The 17,075-nt window shown below is 43.4% G+C and overlaps 1 protein-coding gene across 1 annotated transcript in view; it reads right to left on the reverse strand.

Annotated features, from left to right (window-relative positions):
• STARD9 (StAR related lipid transfer domain containing 9) overlaps positions 1-17,075 on the reverse strand; it is a 109,637-nt gene that overhangs the window by 90,551 nt on the left and 2,011 nt on the right. Inside the window, exon 2 of the mRNA XM_030452562.1 lies at positions 587-656. Coding sequence (XP_030308422.1) covers positions 587-656 — 70 coding nt within the window. The remainder of the gene's footprint in view (positions 1-586; positions 657-17,075) is intronic.

A 17,075-nucleotide genomic window follows, 5' to 3' on the forward strand; every position in this document is an offset into this window, starting at 1 on the left:
CTCCCTCAGCCTTTCCTCATAAGGGAGATGTTCCACTCCCTTAATCCTCTTAGTAGCTCTGCGCTGGACTCTTTCAAGCACTTCCCTGTCCTTCTTGAACTGAGGGGCCCAGAACTGGACACAATACTCCAGGTGCGGCCTCACCAATGCAGAATAGAGGGGGAGGAGAACCTCTCTTGACCTACTAACCACCCCCTTTCTAATGCACCCCAGGATGCCATTGGCCTTCTTGGCCACAAGGGCACATTGCTGGCTCATGGTCATCCTCTTGTCTACCAGGACCCCCAGGTCTCTTTCACCTACACTGCTCTCCAGCAGGTCAGCCCCCAACCTATACTGGGACATCGTGTTGTTCTTCCCCAAAGCTTTGATAAACACAGAATACAGAAAATACAGCTACATGTTATATCCCCTGTCTAAAAAAACCTGTAACTCCAAACCAAAACTACCTCTGGCACACATACTTTTGCTGCAATGATTAAACAGGCACAGCTCCCTAAACTTCTCCCTTATTATTTCTACCAGAATGACAAAATCAAGGTATCAGAATCTTTATATGAGAAAGAGAAGACAATAAAAATCATACCTTTATATTTCTGACTTTTGCCACTTTGTCATCAACTTCTACAATCACTCTTCCTCCTTCTGCTCTCTCTCTGGAAACAGAACACATTCAAAAATCCATTTAAAATACGAATACACAAATACACGTCAAACTTGTAAAGCCCAGAAACTTGTGTTTAACAAACTACAAACCATAAAGAACTATAAAACGGATGTTTATAAGAGACTGACAAGAAGTAATACCTGCAGATCTGCAGCCAAGTAATTCGAAAGTAAAAAACACCACCAAACCAGGACTGCAGTCATTAAGCAGTTCTAAAGTGCTTGTCCTAAATATTTTATTTTTATTTCAAATTAAGAGTTGTTGGTTTAATTTATGTTTATAAGAAAGTGGAGTGGAGCACGGGTAGACTGGCTGTGTTTCATGGGGTACAGATCCATGTCACGGGCCGGTGAGCCACAGGCATTGTCAAGTTGTGCTGTCTGATTTTTACCATATAATCCAAAGTGTTTGATGTAATCATCAAAAAAGTAATCTCAGCAAAACAAAACTGTCCTGAAAAACTGTCCCTGAGGACAGGGCTGTTCCTCAAGTTGAAAGAATCACATGCTTATATATACTGTCTTTATAAAAGCCTTTTAAAACAGTGGTGACTGCCTACTACAGCCAACTCTCACTTCCAAATATCAGCCATATTAGCAAAGAATGCAAAAAGCATGGGGCCAAAGCAAAGAAAACAAACAAACAAAACCCCACAACCAACACCTTATTTGTGGGCTGACAATATGATGTCTACTCGAAGTTAAGCATGATCTTGTGTTAATCACATCCCTCTCAGTATCTATAATGGGTTTTTTAGATACACAGCAAGATAGAAATGAGGAAGACGAGGTCAGCAGCTTACTTATCTGACAGCAGAAAAGAACTAAACCCTTTGGTACTGAGAGGCTAAATACAGGAGAAAGGTTTTTTTAATCCCTTATTCTCTCTTCTCTATTTTGCTTCGTACTCTGATTCTGACAAATCTTGTGAGCTGCAACTTTACCAGAAAGTTTTATTTTGATGAAGCCTAATTCCTTCATAAAGATGGAAGAAATACGGTCAGAAATAAAATCAGTTCTGTCCCTGGTGAAGTTTTGTTACACGTTGTTTGAAATCAAGCTGAAGACACAAGATGGTGTCATTTGAGATCAATTGTACTTATATCCCCTCAAAATCAGCTGTATCAGTATCACCAGGTCAGTTCAAAACCTACTTGACCACTGTTCATTTGTGGCCCCACAGCTTGCTTTCAACACATCCCTTTTCAACACTTTTCAACACAGTATTTACTCTCCCAGGGATTTTTACTTTCACTGATGCCTCCAACTTCAGGCAGCAAACAGCACAAGGTGGCCTCACCCTGGGCTCTCTCCTCTCTGCTTCTCAGTTTTCACCCCATGCCTATTCTACCAGAACAACCCTTCAGCAGGACTTCCACAGAGACAATCACTGTAGCTTTTGAGCTTTACAAGCATAAAGAAGCTGTAAACACTATTGCAGAGCATAGGCTGTCCCTGGTTTGCAGGTAGAAAGTAACACTTCCCCGTGAAGTCTCCCTACTTCATTGATTTTGAGCACCTGCCTTGAGACAGACTGAATTTTGCACTTTCTGTAACTCATACTTAGATCATAGAATGGTTTGGGTTGGAAGGGACCTTAAAGGTCATCCAGTTCAAACCCCCCTTCCATGGGCTGGGACACCTCCCACTAGACTAGGTTGTTCCAAGCCTCATCCAGCCTGGCCTTGAACACTTCCAGGGATGGGCCATCCACAACTTCTCTGGGCAACATGTGCCAGCTTCTCACCACCCTCACAATAAAGAATTTCTTCCTACTATCTAACCTAAATCCACCCTCTTTCAGTTTAAAACCATTACTCATAAGGAAGAAGTTTAACTTTCCAAAGAGCTGGTGATAGCTAGTTTGTAAATGATGGTCTCTGTGTTAAACATATTAAATGAAAATTTAGCATTGATCTCTCTCTTATGTTATCATAAGGAGGGCAACCAGGCTGGTGAAGGGACTCGAGCACAGACCCTATGAGGAGAGGCTGAGAGAGCTGGGGTTGTTCAGCCTAAAGAAGAGGAGGCTCAGGGGAGACCTCATCACTCTCTCCAACTCACTGAAAGGAGGTTGGAGCCAGGGGGGGGTTGGGCTCTTTTTCCAGACGACTTTCAACAAGACAAGAGGGCAGGGTCTTAAGTTGTGCCAGGGGAAGTTTAGGTTAGATATTAGAAAGAATTTCTTTCTGGAGAGGGTGATCAGCCATTGGAATGGGCTGCCCAGGGAAGTAGTGGATTCTCCGTGTCTGGAGATATTTCAAAAGAGCCTGGATGTGGCACTCAGTGCCATGGTCTAGCAACCGCAACGGTGGTTCAAGGGTTGGACTCGATGATCTCTGAGGTCCCTTCCAACCCAGCCAATTCTATGATTCTATGATATATATATAAACTCCTCCCCAGTTCACTGAGGTCTTTTCCTCCTCCCCCTATGCACACACATTATCTCTTACAGGTACCTGCTATCTGTTCCCCCTGGCATTACATGGGCCCACCTGTAATTTTCATAGAATCATAGAATCCTTGGGGTTGGAAGGGACCTCGAAAGATCATCTAGTCCAACCCCCCCTGCCAGAGCAGGGCCACCTAGAGCACTTCGCATAGGAACGTGTCCAGACGGGTTTTGAATGTCTCCAGTGAAGGAGACTCCACGACCCCCCTGGGCAGCCTGTTCCAGGGCTCTGTCACCCTTACAGGAAAAAAATTTTTCCGGATATTCAACTTGAACCTCCTGTGCTCCAATTTACACCCATTACCCCTTGTCCTATCACTGGTCACCACTGAGAAGAGCCTAACTCCATCTCCCTGACACTCACCCCTTACATATTTGAAAACATTGATGAGCTCACCCCTCAGTCTCCTTTTCTCCAAACTAAAGAGCCCCAGCTCCCTCAGCCTTTCCTCATAAGGGAGATGTTCCACTCCCTTAATCATCTTAGTAGCTCTGCGCTGGACTCTTTCAAGCACTTCCCTGTCCTTCTTGAACTGAGGGGCCCAGAACTGGACACAATACTCCAGGTGCGGCCTCACCAATGCAGAATAGAGGGGGAGGAGAACCTCTCTTGACCTACTAACCACACCCTTTCTAATGCACCCCAGGATGCCATTGGCCTTCTTGGCCACAAGGGCACATTGCTGGCTCATGGTCATCCTCTTGTCAACCAGGACCCCCAGGTCTCTTTCACCTACACTGCTCTCCAGCAGGTCAGCCCCCAACCTATACTGGGACATCGTGTTGTTCTTCCCCAAATTCCCCAAATAATTTTAGTGTCTTCAATTGCTCTGCAGGTCTCAGCTCCCTCTTCCTGCTATGTAAGTGGTTTTAGGCTGCTTTCTCTTCCCTAAAAGCAATATATTCCATGTCAGCTCTTCCAGTTTCTATTCCCAGTTCACCTGCAGACTTCACAACTCAATCAGAGTTTTCTTCTCAGACACCAGCTGGGGTCAGCAAACATGATTGCAATGAAATGGGACATAAAACTTTGCTCTCAGTTCCTGTACCATGGCTACAGTTGTGACTTGGACAACTTCATTTATCAAAGCAGTGCTCAGCTGAGGAGCTTTTTGATTTATGGGGATGGTGCAAGCAGGATTTGGTCAACACGAGAGAACACAAGCTCAGCTGGACTCAGAGAAAGCAGATCCCTTAAAACTGTGTTCTTCCAGGTCTTCACCAAACACATTCAAGAGTTTTAATGGCTTAGAACTTGGGCAGAAATGGGTGGATTCAAATGGGGAATTTAAAAATATACATCAGATTTCCAATTTTAAATGAATTCACATAAAAGCTCATCCTAAGTTGCTTTTAAATATTTTAAACTCTAACTTTCCCTTAATCTGATCTTGTGTAGCTACAGAACTTTTCTGGATAAAGCTTAAAAAAAAAATTAAAAATTTATCCTGAAGCAGGCATTTATGGAAGATTTCTACCCAAATGGTTGAAATTTGGCAAGGCTTTTATTAGTTTTAAATGCTAGAGTATTCTAATTGCAGACATGCACTATACACAACCCTATGAATTAATGACTTTATGCTGTGGGTTCTCATTACTGAAGCTTCAAAATAAAGAAGAAACCCCAAACATAAAACCTTTGAAGTATGAAAAATTTTCATTCATGTGTAAAATCTAATCTACTTGTAATTACATGCTTACATTACTAGTGATATGAGGACAGTAAAATACAAACAACAGAAAATAAAATTATTACATCACCTTTTGCCACAGGGTAACCAACATGTTTTCTCATTAAGCAGCAATCAAGTAGCTTTGTTCAAGACTTGGATGACAAGAAAGCAAACAGAGAGAGGACTAAAGCTTCCCCTTTCTCTGTCTTTATATCTAACTACAGGTGGCTGCTGCTGCAATGGCCAATTTCTGTTCTCTTCTCTGCTCCAATTGCCCACATCTTCCCACTTCTTTTCTTGCATCTGACCTAGCAATAACTCATATCAGCTGTGATCAGAATCAACCATTCCAAAATAAATAATCAAGGTGCCACACACAGAGCCCTTTCAGAGCACTGACCCCAGTGGTTGCACAAGTTGCTAACTGGACAAACAAAAATGGACCCATTTTCAGCCCTCCTGTAAACTTGTATTTATTTCACCCATCTTTTAGCTACAAACCAAATAATTCTGGAAAAGACATTGATGCAAAGGGTTAAAACTTGCTAAGATGGGAACAATGAAATGGCTGGGCAGGATGTTGCCAGGCAGGGCATCCTTAGGCAGGATCCCTCTGATTTATGGCAGGGGCAAAGGGAAGGTGCTTAGAGATAAGCTTAGAGAAAAGCCAGACTTGAGTGGTTCTGGTTCTCTCCATCAGCATTTCTCACTTAAGTGCAAAAATTCAAGGCCTGGGGTTAAAAGCACACCATGAGGAAGACTTTGAGCCTTCCTCCCAACAACCCTTTTGATTTGTAACTGAAATAATAAATGAAAGTGTAACTGAATAAATAAGTGAGTGTTTGGAGGGCCGATCTCCCCATGTAACCAGCACTGTAACAAAGAACACCTTGCTTAATAGTCTCAATCTCTGTGGCTGTTGAGTTATCCCAACTTTCTTGGCTTCAAACTCAAGCAGAGTTTGATAAATAAATCCCCAGAGGCAAAGCAGACTCACAGCTGCTGCAGATGTTCTGACCTTAACTCTGGATTGCAAACACTACAAAAGCTCCCTCAGCAAAACCTGGGTTTTGTTAGCACAGTCTTACACACATGTGCACCACAGCTGGCATTTCTCTGATAAAACAACCCAGCATCCTTAGAGCTGGAAGGTGCATTCCTTGTATCAGTAGAATTAGTTCCAAAGTACACTAAATAAATTAGATTTCTGCTCAGTGGTCAGAGTGATCCTAACATTTAGTTTCCTCATCCTCTCATTCCCCACTTCTTGAAAAACTGGTGCCTCTCCTAAATTGTTTTCTATAGATAACTCATTTTGATGCAAAGCCAGAGCTATAGAAAGGCAGAAAAAAAACCCTGGATTGTCAGACACACAAAGTTTTAGAAAAATGCAGAGACACAGAGCACAGAATGCAGTGGTGGGGCTGTAAGGGTAAAGAGAGAGCTGGCAGAAGCAAAGCTCCCGTGGCAGTCAAAAAAAACCAGGGTAGCCCAAAAATCTCCTTAGAACATTTGCTGTTCCTGTGACAAATCCTTTCTGCAGCCAACAGGCCAATGCAAGCCCAGAGGAATAACAACATTTCTGCAATAATCCAGTGGAAAAGAACCATGGGAGGATCAAGACCTGACACACACACCACCCTCCCTCTGGGACATTCCCACAGCTTGCTGGACCTCAAGGACAGAGGTAAAATTAGGTGTACAGAGGTGGAGGAAGCAGTGGGCAGAAGGAAAGGGGGCAGCTGTTTATTTTAGACTTGTATGAAAACTGCACCACTTCCCCACCCTCTCAAATGTAACAGCCAGGCACTTGGAGAACAAAGGAACTGACTTAAAAGCTGCTGTTTATTTAAAAAACATGCAGTAAAGCAGAAATCTTGGAGACATTAGCAGTTGTCATGTCATATAAGAAAACAGCTTGAACAAATACAGGCCACTAAATGCTCACCAAAGTAATCAAACATATTAAAGCCAAAATATAAAACTCAAGTACATGAGAAATCTTAATTTTTTTTGAAAGAACTGAATATGTGTCTACTTACACAAACTTGGAAAATAACCCTGCAATGTAAACGTTGCTGGTTCTTATGCCTTCCTAGAAATTCCCATCACCCAAATTAATCTAAATCCAATCTCAGGCTGTACTGAGGCAGAGGACCTCAGAAGCAGGATGTCAAAAGTATTACTCCCTCCACTCCCACAGGGATTTCTGCACATCAGTTGTGTCAGCTCTGTTTTTTGGAACAATTCGATATTTTTTGTAGACCTTTCTAGGGAAAAAAAAAAAAAGGAAAGAAAAGAGAGGATAACAGGAGAGGAGAGGAGAGGAGAGGAGAGGAGAGGAGAGGACAGGGAACGAGGGAGAGGAGAGGAGAGGAGAGGAGAGAAGGAGAGGAGAGGAGAGGAGAGGAGAGGGAGGAGAGAGAGGAGAGGAGAGGGAGAGGAGAGGAGAGGAGAGGAGAGGAGAGGAGGAGGAGAGGAGAGGAGAGGAGAGGAGAGGAGAGGAGAGGAGAGGAGAGGAGAGGAGAGGGAGAGGAGAGGAGAGGAGAGGAGAGGAGAGGAGAGGAGAGGAGAGGAGAGGAGAGGAGAGGAGAGGAGAGGAGAGGAGAGGAGAGGAGAGGAGAGGAGAGGAGAGGAGAGGAGAGGAGAGGAGAGGGCTGGGTTGGAAGGGACCTCACAGATCATCAAGTCCAACCCTTGATCCACTCCCGCTGCGGTTCCCAGCCCATGGCACTGAGTGCCACATCCAGGCTCTTCTGAAATATCTCCAGACACGGAGAATCCACTACTTCCCTGGGCAGCCCATTCCAATGCCTAATCACCCTCTCCCTAAAGAAATTCTTTCTAATCTCCAACCTAAACCTCCCCTGGCACAACTTGAGACCCTGCCCTCTTGTCTTGCTGAGAGTTGCCTGGGAAAAGAGCCCAACCCCCCCCTGGCTCCAACCTCCTTTCAGGGGGTTGTAGAGAGTGATGAGGTCTCCCCTGAGCCTCCTCTTCTCCAGGCTAAACACCCCCAGCTCTCTCAGCCTCTCCTCATAGGGTCTGTGCTCGAGTCCCTTCACCAGCCTGGTTGCCCTCCTTTGGACCTGCTCCAGCACCTCAATCTCCTTCCTGAACTGGGGGCCCAGAACTGGACACAGGACTCAAGCTGTGGCCTCACCAGGGCTGAGTACAGGGGCAGAATCACTTCCCTGGACCTGCTGGCCACGCTGTTCTGATCCAGCCCAGGATGCCCTTGGCCTTCTTGGCCACCTGGGCACACTGCTGGCTCATGTTCAGCTTCCTGGCAATCCAGACTCCCAGGTCCCTTTCTGCCACTCTGTGCCCAGCCTGGAGCTCCCCATGGGGTTGTTGTGTTGAACCTCATCCCGTTGGGATCATCCCAACTCTCCAGTCTGTCCAGGTCCCTCTGCAGAGCCCTCCTGCCTTCCAGCTGATCCACACTCCCCCCCAGCTTGGTGTCATCTGCAAATTTGCTGATGATGGACTCAATCCCCCTCATCTAAATCATCAATAAAGATATTAAACAGAAATGCCCAAACCAGGATAAAGCTGTGAAAGTCAAGAGCTTTTAGCAGTAGGATTGTCCTCACTTTAGCTAATGCAGATTTTTCTTGTAAAAAAGTATCAATAGCCAATAATTTTACCTAAAGTTTGTTGTTTTCTGTGTGTTTCATTATTTAGTACTACCCAAAGCTAGTTTGGATATTTCTCTTTAAGTCCTAATTGTTTTACTGTGTCTTGCAAAAGAGACGTGCACACCCAGCCAGCAATCCTCATGCCAAATTCAAAACAGATGTTTATAAATAATTTAAAAATCTATATTGAAGCCAAGCACACAGAGTTCACCAAGACAACACGCTGCTATACCAGAAATCCAGCTCAAGTTATCTTCCAAGGCTACTTCTAGCTGTACAGAGCTTTCATTTGCTAATGGCTAAAGCAATCTGATAGTCAAAAATCACCATTTCTAGTAATACTCCTCATCCTCATGTGGTTTCCCCCTACTGCAAACGCTATACACCAACAAAAATAGGAATATTTGGTGCAGAGATAGACACGAGGCATGGTCAGTGCTCTTTTCAGATGCAGGCCTGCTCAAACAGTTGAAGTCTTCTTAGTTTTACCAGACTTTTGATATATATGTATATATATATATATAATTCATACATGAACCAGGAGATGAAGCACAGACTTTCCAATCCTGCCCATGCAAATGGCACAGCACAAGAAGATTCTTCCTGTCTGCACCATCTCTGAAGCCTTGCACTGCTAGAACAAGAGTTCCAAGCCAGTCCAAGTCAAAAATACTCCTGATGATCCATCAGTGCTTTGAATAGCTGTGGAATAATGCTATTTTCTCTTTTATACAGAGGCATCAAGGGGAGGAGGGAAGAGGAGAAGAAAAAAGTCTTTTTGTCTGTCATACCACCAGCACTTAAGGAAGCATAAAATAAGGAGAACTTAAAACAAAGTCCAGTTTCATCCACCCTTGATCCCTCAATTGTTTTCTGAGTATTGCAATGGTACAATTCACAGACTTTTGCATCAAAGAAATTCTGTGTGAATGCTGTGATCTCCATACAACCTAGAATTTGGACACACTGGTTAGTTTTCATTCTGCCAGGTAAGAACTTCAATCTGTGATAATAGTTAAATAAATGACTGTGACAATGAATGCTGCCCTGCACTGTCTCATCTCTCTTGCTTAGATACCTTTTTCTTTGTAGCAAAAGCAGCTACTATAGCAAACCCTTAAATTCTAAAAACAGAAGTGCAAAACACCATTGCTTTGTTTAAAATCGATGCTACAGATAGGAAGATGGCAGGAAATTTTCAGAAGCTTTTTAAAGTACTGGACTAAAGGAAAGGAAACTGGGGAAACACTACCCAGTACTGCCATCAATTCTCCATGCACAGTGCTGGTGTCTCACCAGGGACAGCACAAAGGTTGCACAAGACTGGCAACCAACACCTCCCCAGGGGAGATGTGCAGCAGTCTCTGTGCATGCACTCACTTTATGTTATTACATATTCTCTCTGATAGAGCTTGTGGGCTTAGAGAATAAAACTGCCCAGACTACGCCCCATTTTATTTTGCTGCATACAAAAAAAACCCTTACAAAACCAAACCTGATCCCTGCTCCAAAACATTATGGCAATCATTAAGTATTCATAGGACTTGAGAGGAACAGAACTCCAGGAACACACAAAATATGAGCTAAAAAAAGGCTTCCAAAAGCTGCTTTTGCTGCTGTTGTTTTAGAACATTGTTGTAGCTGCTTTTGCACAGGCAGCAAGAGAAGTGAAAGGAGACAAGTCAGCCTTCTGCTCTTACTCTGAGAAGTAAACTGTGAGTAGCCAGCTCCTTGTACAGGCACAGGATTGTCACATAAACTCAGCAGAAGCAGTATCTTCTCTGGAACAGGCAATGGTGGCCGCTCAGAGTCCTGCCCTGCTAAGGAACTTCAAACTCTGCCCTTTACCAAAACTAATAAACTTGCTTCCTACAACTTCAAGAATACACCTAGGAAAGGTTGCTGATGCATTACCCTTAAAAAAAATCACAAATGTGACTTTCAAAAACTGCCTGCTAGTGCCAAACACAGTTACTAAGAGAAAAGAGCAGTTACCTCAATGACCCTTTACATAAAACCTTCAATAACAGACCAAGCAAAACAAAATAATTTAGAGAGAGGAAAAGATGTCAAGATAACCCTTTTAGTGGGCTGGGTTAAAAAAACAGGGTACACCCACATTAAAACACATTTGTCTGGGGGAGGGTCCTCTTCTCTATAAAGACAAAATTTGAATCTCAACTCCTCCACTGGAAAACAAAAAAACCAAAAAAACCCAACAACACCCCAAGAACCCCCTCAGCTTGTAATCATCAGCAATGCATAAACCATTGCAGATTCCAGATTTTCAGACAGAGGCCTGAGACAGCTCTTTCCTACCATAAGGTACCAGCCTCAAAACCCAGAGATGGGGTTTTCATTTGGGATGGAGTTCAACTCCCACTACCTGAGGAACACAACTGTCATGTAACAGAAGGACACACAGGACCAACACTCACACAGCTATGACAGTAAATAAAAATCTAGCATTTGTCCAGGTGTAAGATGATGACAGCACCAAGGTAGCAAGGAATATATATACTAAAATATATGACTGAGAAGGCTAGGGAAACAAGTTCAGGCTAGAAGACACATACAACCCTATATGTTCTAAAACTTGATATGAATCTAGCAGTCCTAAGCAAGCTAAAACATGATTTCTGCTTTTGCCTGTTTACTGATTTTTCTTTTCACAGATACATTCTAGTCCCTTTGAAATGAAGGACAATTTTGTCATTTTCCTCAGAGAATGCAGTATTTTGTCTAGTACTTAATAATTACATCCATGTGGAACATACAGGGAATACCTAGAAAACAAAATTTTACTGTATACATTTTCCAGATAATTTTTCACTTCAATCTATCTCAATCTACATCAATCTATTGTGCTAATGTAAAATGTATACAGATTGCTAAGTTACTTCCATTTACATCCAATAAAGGAGTTAATAGAGATTATAGCAGTATTTGATTAACATATGCTTAATTTATCCAACACACACTTGTGTTACAAAGCAAAGTTTAAGTCAGCTCAAGAAAAGTATGAAAATGAAAAAAAAAAATAAATCCTCCTGTCTACCTTTAGAAAGGTTCTCTCTTTGCACACAGCTTTTTCAAGAAAGGTAAGTACAAACACTTCACAAACAGTACCCAAAAAACCCCACAGAAAAGCTACCTTAAGCAGAGTTGAAGTTGTAAATAAAAATGAACTGTATGAATACTAAGGATGCTGCTATCTTGTGTCATATCAAGATTATGCTTGCACCAAATATATTTCAAGTAGTTTGAATAAAGTTTGAATAAAGGAGACTCAGGGCTTCTATTTTGGTTTGGTTGGTTTTCTGTTTGGTTGGGTTTGTTTGTTTGATTGTTTTTTTTAAAATGTAATTGGAACAGCTTTTGAAATGTTAACCTAAACATCTCTGGCTATCATTTCTCAGAATACACTCATCTTCCCACTGGCATTACAAAGTGTGAAGACAGAGATACAACAATGGGAACAGGGTTGGTTCAAAAAGTACTTAAAAAGGACAGCAAGTGAAAAATAAATATTTTTAAAGAAATGTGTTTGAAGAAGTCAAACAATCACACTTGCTTTGGTGGGGGTAAGAGGGAAACCAACAATAACCTCTAATCTGCTTGTTGCTTTTATTTTATTTTGATACAGCATTTAACATCAGTTGTGCACAAGATTCAAGGAATGTTTTCTACAAAAGCTGCAACACCCTTGTCAGCAGTAGGCAACAGTGCTTTATGTAAATTTTTGTGGTTATACACAAGTGTAAGTTATCTAATAGCACAGTCTATAAAACAACAAAAAGTTGTGGCATACATAATAGTATTTCCTTTTACTTACCACAATCTGATTAGAAGGAGCATAGCACAGGGAGTAGTGAATGAATCTGCAGCAGATTAATAAATGCACACCCAGCAGAAACCAAGTTATTTGCTTTGCATCATTTCCAGACTGATGTTTAATTTTGTTTCCCATGTAACTTGCCTTTTGAAGAGAAACAAATTCTACATGTTTACATCATAATGCACTGATCAGCTGAGCTCCTCCCTTACCTACTCAGTAAGAGTGCTCAGTGCATGCTTCAGGTGAGCCTGTCACACCAAGCAACTTTCTGGAAACTGGAAGAAACTTTCAGGGAGGACAATTCTCTCCCTTCAAGTTACAGCTTGGAAACAATGAAAAGCAGAGAAAGGCAAAGGGCAGCTTTCAGATTAATTAATCCGTTCAGCATGTCTTTCAGGTAACATGTCTATGAGGTTCACAGATGATGGGGAGTTCATTTGTGAGTCATTAAAGACACCTTTCAGGTAAGAGCTCCTTGCCAGTCTCTCCTTTTCCAGGCCACAGAGGTAGCTAAAAAATAGAGGAGATATTTTCAACATCAGAATGTCTTCTGTTTTGCTGGGTCCTGCACAAGTAGCTCACAAACTTCAGGGCCTAGCAAAGTACTTTAAACTTTGAAAAACGTGTCACAAAGCAACTTGTATGAGGGCAGCTTGCATGCCCTTGTGACAAGTTTTTAACTTACAGTGCTATGACTTCACAATTCAATTAAACAAACTCGCTATGAAGTATTTTACCCAGCCCTCAATCCATGCACAATCCATGAAGGAATGTGATGTCTTCTAGTCACTGGTGTATGCTAAAAGGAGACTCCTCCAGTAATGCACAAGGCTGTGGCAGAAAGCACTGATACTTAAAACCCTTCTTTCCCATCCCTAAGACTGCTTCCATAGCAGTTCTCACACTACACTGAGACAAGGGAATGAAAGGGCTTGTAGAAAGAGATGAGAATCTAAACAGCCCCCCTGTAATCCTGAAGGACACAGTCAGTGACCTACTGAGATGCTTGGATCCCCACAAATCTATGAGACCAGATGGGATCCACCCAAGGGTGATGAGGGAGCTGGCAGAAGAGCTCGCCAAGCCTCTCTCTATCATCTACCAACAGTCCTGGCTCACTGGGGACATCCCAGATGATTGGAAGTTGGTGAATGTCACACCAATCCACAAAAAGGGCCAGAATGAGAACCTGGAAAACTACAGGCCCGTCAGCCTGACCTCAGTGCCTGGCAGGGTTATGGAGCAGATATGGAACTCAGTGCAATCACACAGCACCTACAGGATGGGTGAGGGATTAGACCCAGCCAGCATGGGTTTAGAAAGGGCAGGTCCTGTCTGACCAACCTGATCTCCTTTTATGATCGGCTGACCCGCCTGGTGGATGAGGGGAAGGCTGTGGATGGAGTCTACCTGGACTTCAGCAAAGTGTTTGACACCGTCTCCCTCAGCATTCTCCTGGAAAAGCTGTCAGCCCACAGCTTGGACAGGGGCACTCTGTGCTGGGTTAGGAACTGGCTGGAGGGCCGGGCCCAGAGAGTGGTGCTGAACGGGGCTGCATCAAAATGGCGGCCGGTCACTAGTGGTGTCCCCCAGGGATCAGTGTTGGGCCCAGTGCTGTTTAATATCTTCATTGATGATTTAGATGAGGGGATTGAGTCCATCATCAGCAAGTTTGCAGATGACACTAAGCTGGGGGGGAGTGTGGATCAGCTGGAAGGCAGGAGGGCTCTGCAGAGGGACCTGGACAGCCTGGAGAGTTGGGCTGATTCCAACGGGATGAGGTTCAACACAACAACCCCATGGGGAGCTCCAGGCTGGGCACAGAGTGGCAGAAAGGGACCTGGGAGTCTGGATTGACAGAAGCTGAACATGAGCCAGCAGTGTGCCCAGGTGGCCAAGAAGGCCAATGGCATCCTGGGCTGGCTCAGGAACAGCGTGGCCAGCAGGACCAGGGAAGGGATTCTGCCCCTGTGCTCAGCTCTGGGGAGGCCACAGCTTGAGTCCTGTGTCCAGTTCTGGGCCCCTCAGCTCAGGAAGGAGACTGAGGTGCTGGAGCAGGTCCAGAGAAGAGCAAGGAGGCTGTGAAGGGATCCAGCAGAATTCCTGTGAGGAAGGGCTGAGGGAGCTGGGGGTGTTGAGGCTGGAGAAGAGGAGGCTCAGGGGAGACCTCATCACTCTCTCCAACTCCCTGAAAGGAGGTTGGAGCCAGGGGGGGGTTGGGCTCTTTTCCCAGGCAACTCTCAGCAAGACAAGAGGGCAGGGTCTTAAGTTGTGCCAGGGGAGGTTTAGGTTGGAGATTAGAAAGAATTTCTTTCTGGAGAGGGTGATCAGACATTGGAATGGGCTGCCCAGGGAAGTAGTGGATTCTCCGTGTCTGGAGATATTTCAAAAGAGACTGGATGTGGCACTCAGTGCCATGGGCTGGGAACTGCAGCAGGAGTGGATCGAGGGTTGGACTTGATCTGTGAGGTCCCTTCCAACCCAGCCCATTCTCTGATTCTATGATTCTATGATCCTATGAAAGTGGGTACCAGTAAACTGAGACCATCTGGACGCAGAGCAGAAGATGCAGAGGAAGTGAATTATGAAGGAAAAGGCAGGAGGTGGCTGTGCTCCATCCTGGTCCTGAAGATGCTCTCCCAGACGCATCATTCTCTCCCCTCCCAAACACAGCACTCCCTTCCTCCTCTCCTGTGACACAGAGCTGAGGTCCAGCTTAAGAGCAGTCAGCAACCACAACCAGGTGCTGGAATTGTGATGGGATACCAGGGGGACAAACAGTTTTGAAACTAGCAGCACGTAAAAACTAGCACTGGTTTCTGCTGACCTGCATAAACAAAGGGCATGCCAAACACCCCATCTGGTGCTGTAGCAGACAAACACCCAACCCATTTTTAAGCCCAGGCACAACGAGAGCCCTGGGCACTCTACTGAAACACCTGAAGGGTAAAGCATCCTCTTTCCCAGCCATTCACACTGTTACTGCAGGCCTGGAGCTCAGATCTGGTATCCCAGCATCACCCCACAGGCCCTGGTGTTGGCTCCTTCCACAGCAGAAATCAAGAAAGAAAGAGAAACAACATTCCTAGTTCACATAGTTACGTACTAGCATAGAAAGTGTTTCCATCAACAGCTCCTGACTGAGAGCCAAAAATAACATTAAGCTTTCCTTACAAAAGTTTAATATCTAATAGACCACGCAGCAAGATGTCCAGAAATATATTGTAAAGGGATTTAACCAGTTCCCAGCTTCTACTTAATACCTGATTGCTACCTATTACTACAGTCAATTTATAGCACCCATTCAGGCTTCCATATGTCATTTTGAGGGGAAAATGTATGTACACAGAACATGTATCCATGTAACCACAAAGTAACAAGTCTTTTTTTAGTATGTAGAAATGTAAAAATATAATAAAGACTTTTTAAAAAGCAATGTCACTCCAGAGAACATATTTGATGGCATTTAATCACCAGACAATATTTTGGTGATAAAAAATTATTTAATCTGTTACAGAATGACTGATGGCATTATGAAAAACATTGGCTACAAGCTATTTAAAATTTAGGCCAAGCAAAAAACTTCTGCATTCTGAGTAACTGTACTCACTTCATAACTATTGGGGTTTTTTGCACATAGGAACCCTCTGTTAAAGAAGGCATTGTAATGGGTGCTGCAGAGAACAAGAAGACCACTCTTTGCCTTATGCTAAATAACAAGATGCAGATGTGATTAATATAGCTTATAAAAAATGGGAACTTTAAACAGAAAGCAGAACTTTATGAAGTTCCATCTTAACTTCCCTTACCATCTGATTAGTCTGTAAATTTCAAGATGCAAAACCTATGTTCATCTGCCACTGTAAATTAAAAGAAGCAATGAGTGAAGTTTGTATGATAGTCTAGAAAAAAAAAAAACCATACAACCAACACTCCAGCTCTAGACTTTGCCTGCAGAATTTCAATTTTGGGGACATTTAAAAGAAAATTATTATTTGCTGGAACTATGATTGTACACATTACAGTACTTCAGTCTACTTGAACTGAAATTTTGATGAGCTCTGGAAACATGCACCTATTTGAGGCAACTATGGCATGTGTGTATAGAGTGAAAGAGAGGCTTGTGTGACCACAGTGTGGAAGTGGTATAAGAAGCTGGAATAGAAAGAGCAGGCTCGAATCCCATGACAGCTTTAGCCCTTTCAGCCTCTATCATGGTTTGAGGCAGACACCAAATATATGAAGCCTTAAAGTCATTACATTTGGACAACTTTGATCCCAGTTAGAAAGCATGATTTTATGTCAGAGTGTTAAGCAACATCCCATCACTTTCCCCTTCCCTTTTATAAAATATAAATATCCATCTTGAAACACTTTCCTGACTTCAGCTGTGTCAATACACAACAAGGAATAAAAGGCCTTTTGCCTTTGGGGTCAAACACCACAGACTGGTCTCCACTCCCCATCCCATCAGTTACACTGCCCCAGGTTGAGTAGATGGAATTATTTAACAGATTTTCTCATATTATCTTCTGGGTTTCCACTGTCACCTTTGTAAAAACATTTCCATTCCAGTGTCAGGTTAGGTTTTTGTGTGTGCAGCCTTTCTGATCTCACCCTCCTCCTCTTCAAGATACATCCCTGACCATGGAACAGTTGGCCCATGCTGACTGTGTTGAAGGTTTTTCTGTTTATCACACCTTATCTGGCACAACTATGGGTGCTGTTTTATGCTATATGCATTATTATGCACTGCTTAATGCTAACCATCAGAGAAGAAACATTAAGACATACGTGGTGCAAAG

The sequence above is a fragment of the Calypte anna genome, chromosome 5A, assembly GCF_003957555.1.
Source record: "Calypte anna isolate BGI_N300 chromosome 5A, bCalAnn1_v1.p, whole genome shotgun sequence".
Classification (NCBI taxonomy): domain Eukaryota; kingdom Metazoa; phylum Chordata; class Aves; order Apodiformes; family Trochilidae; genus Calypte; species Calypte anna.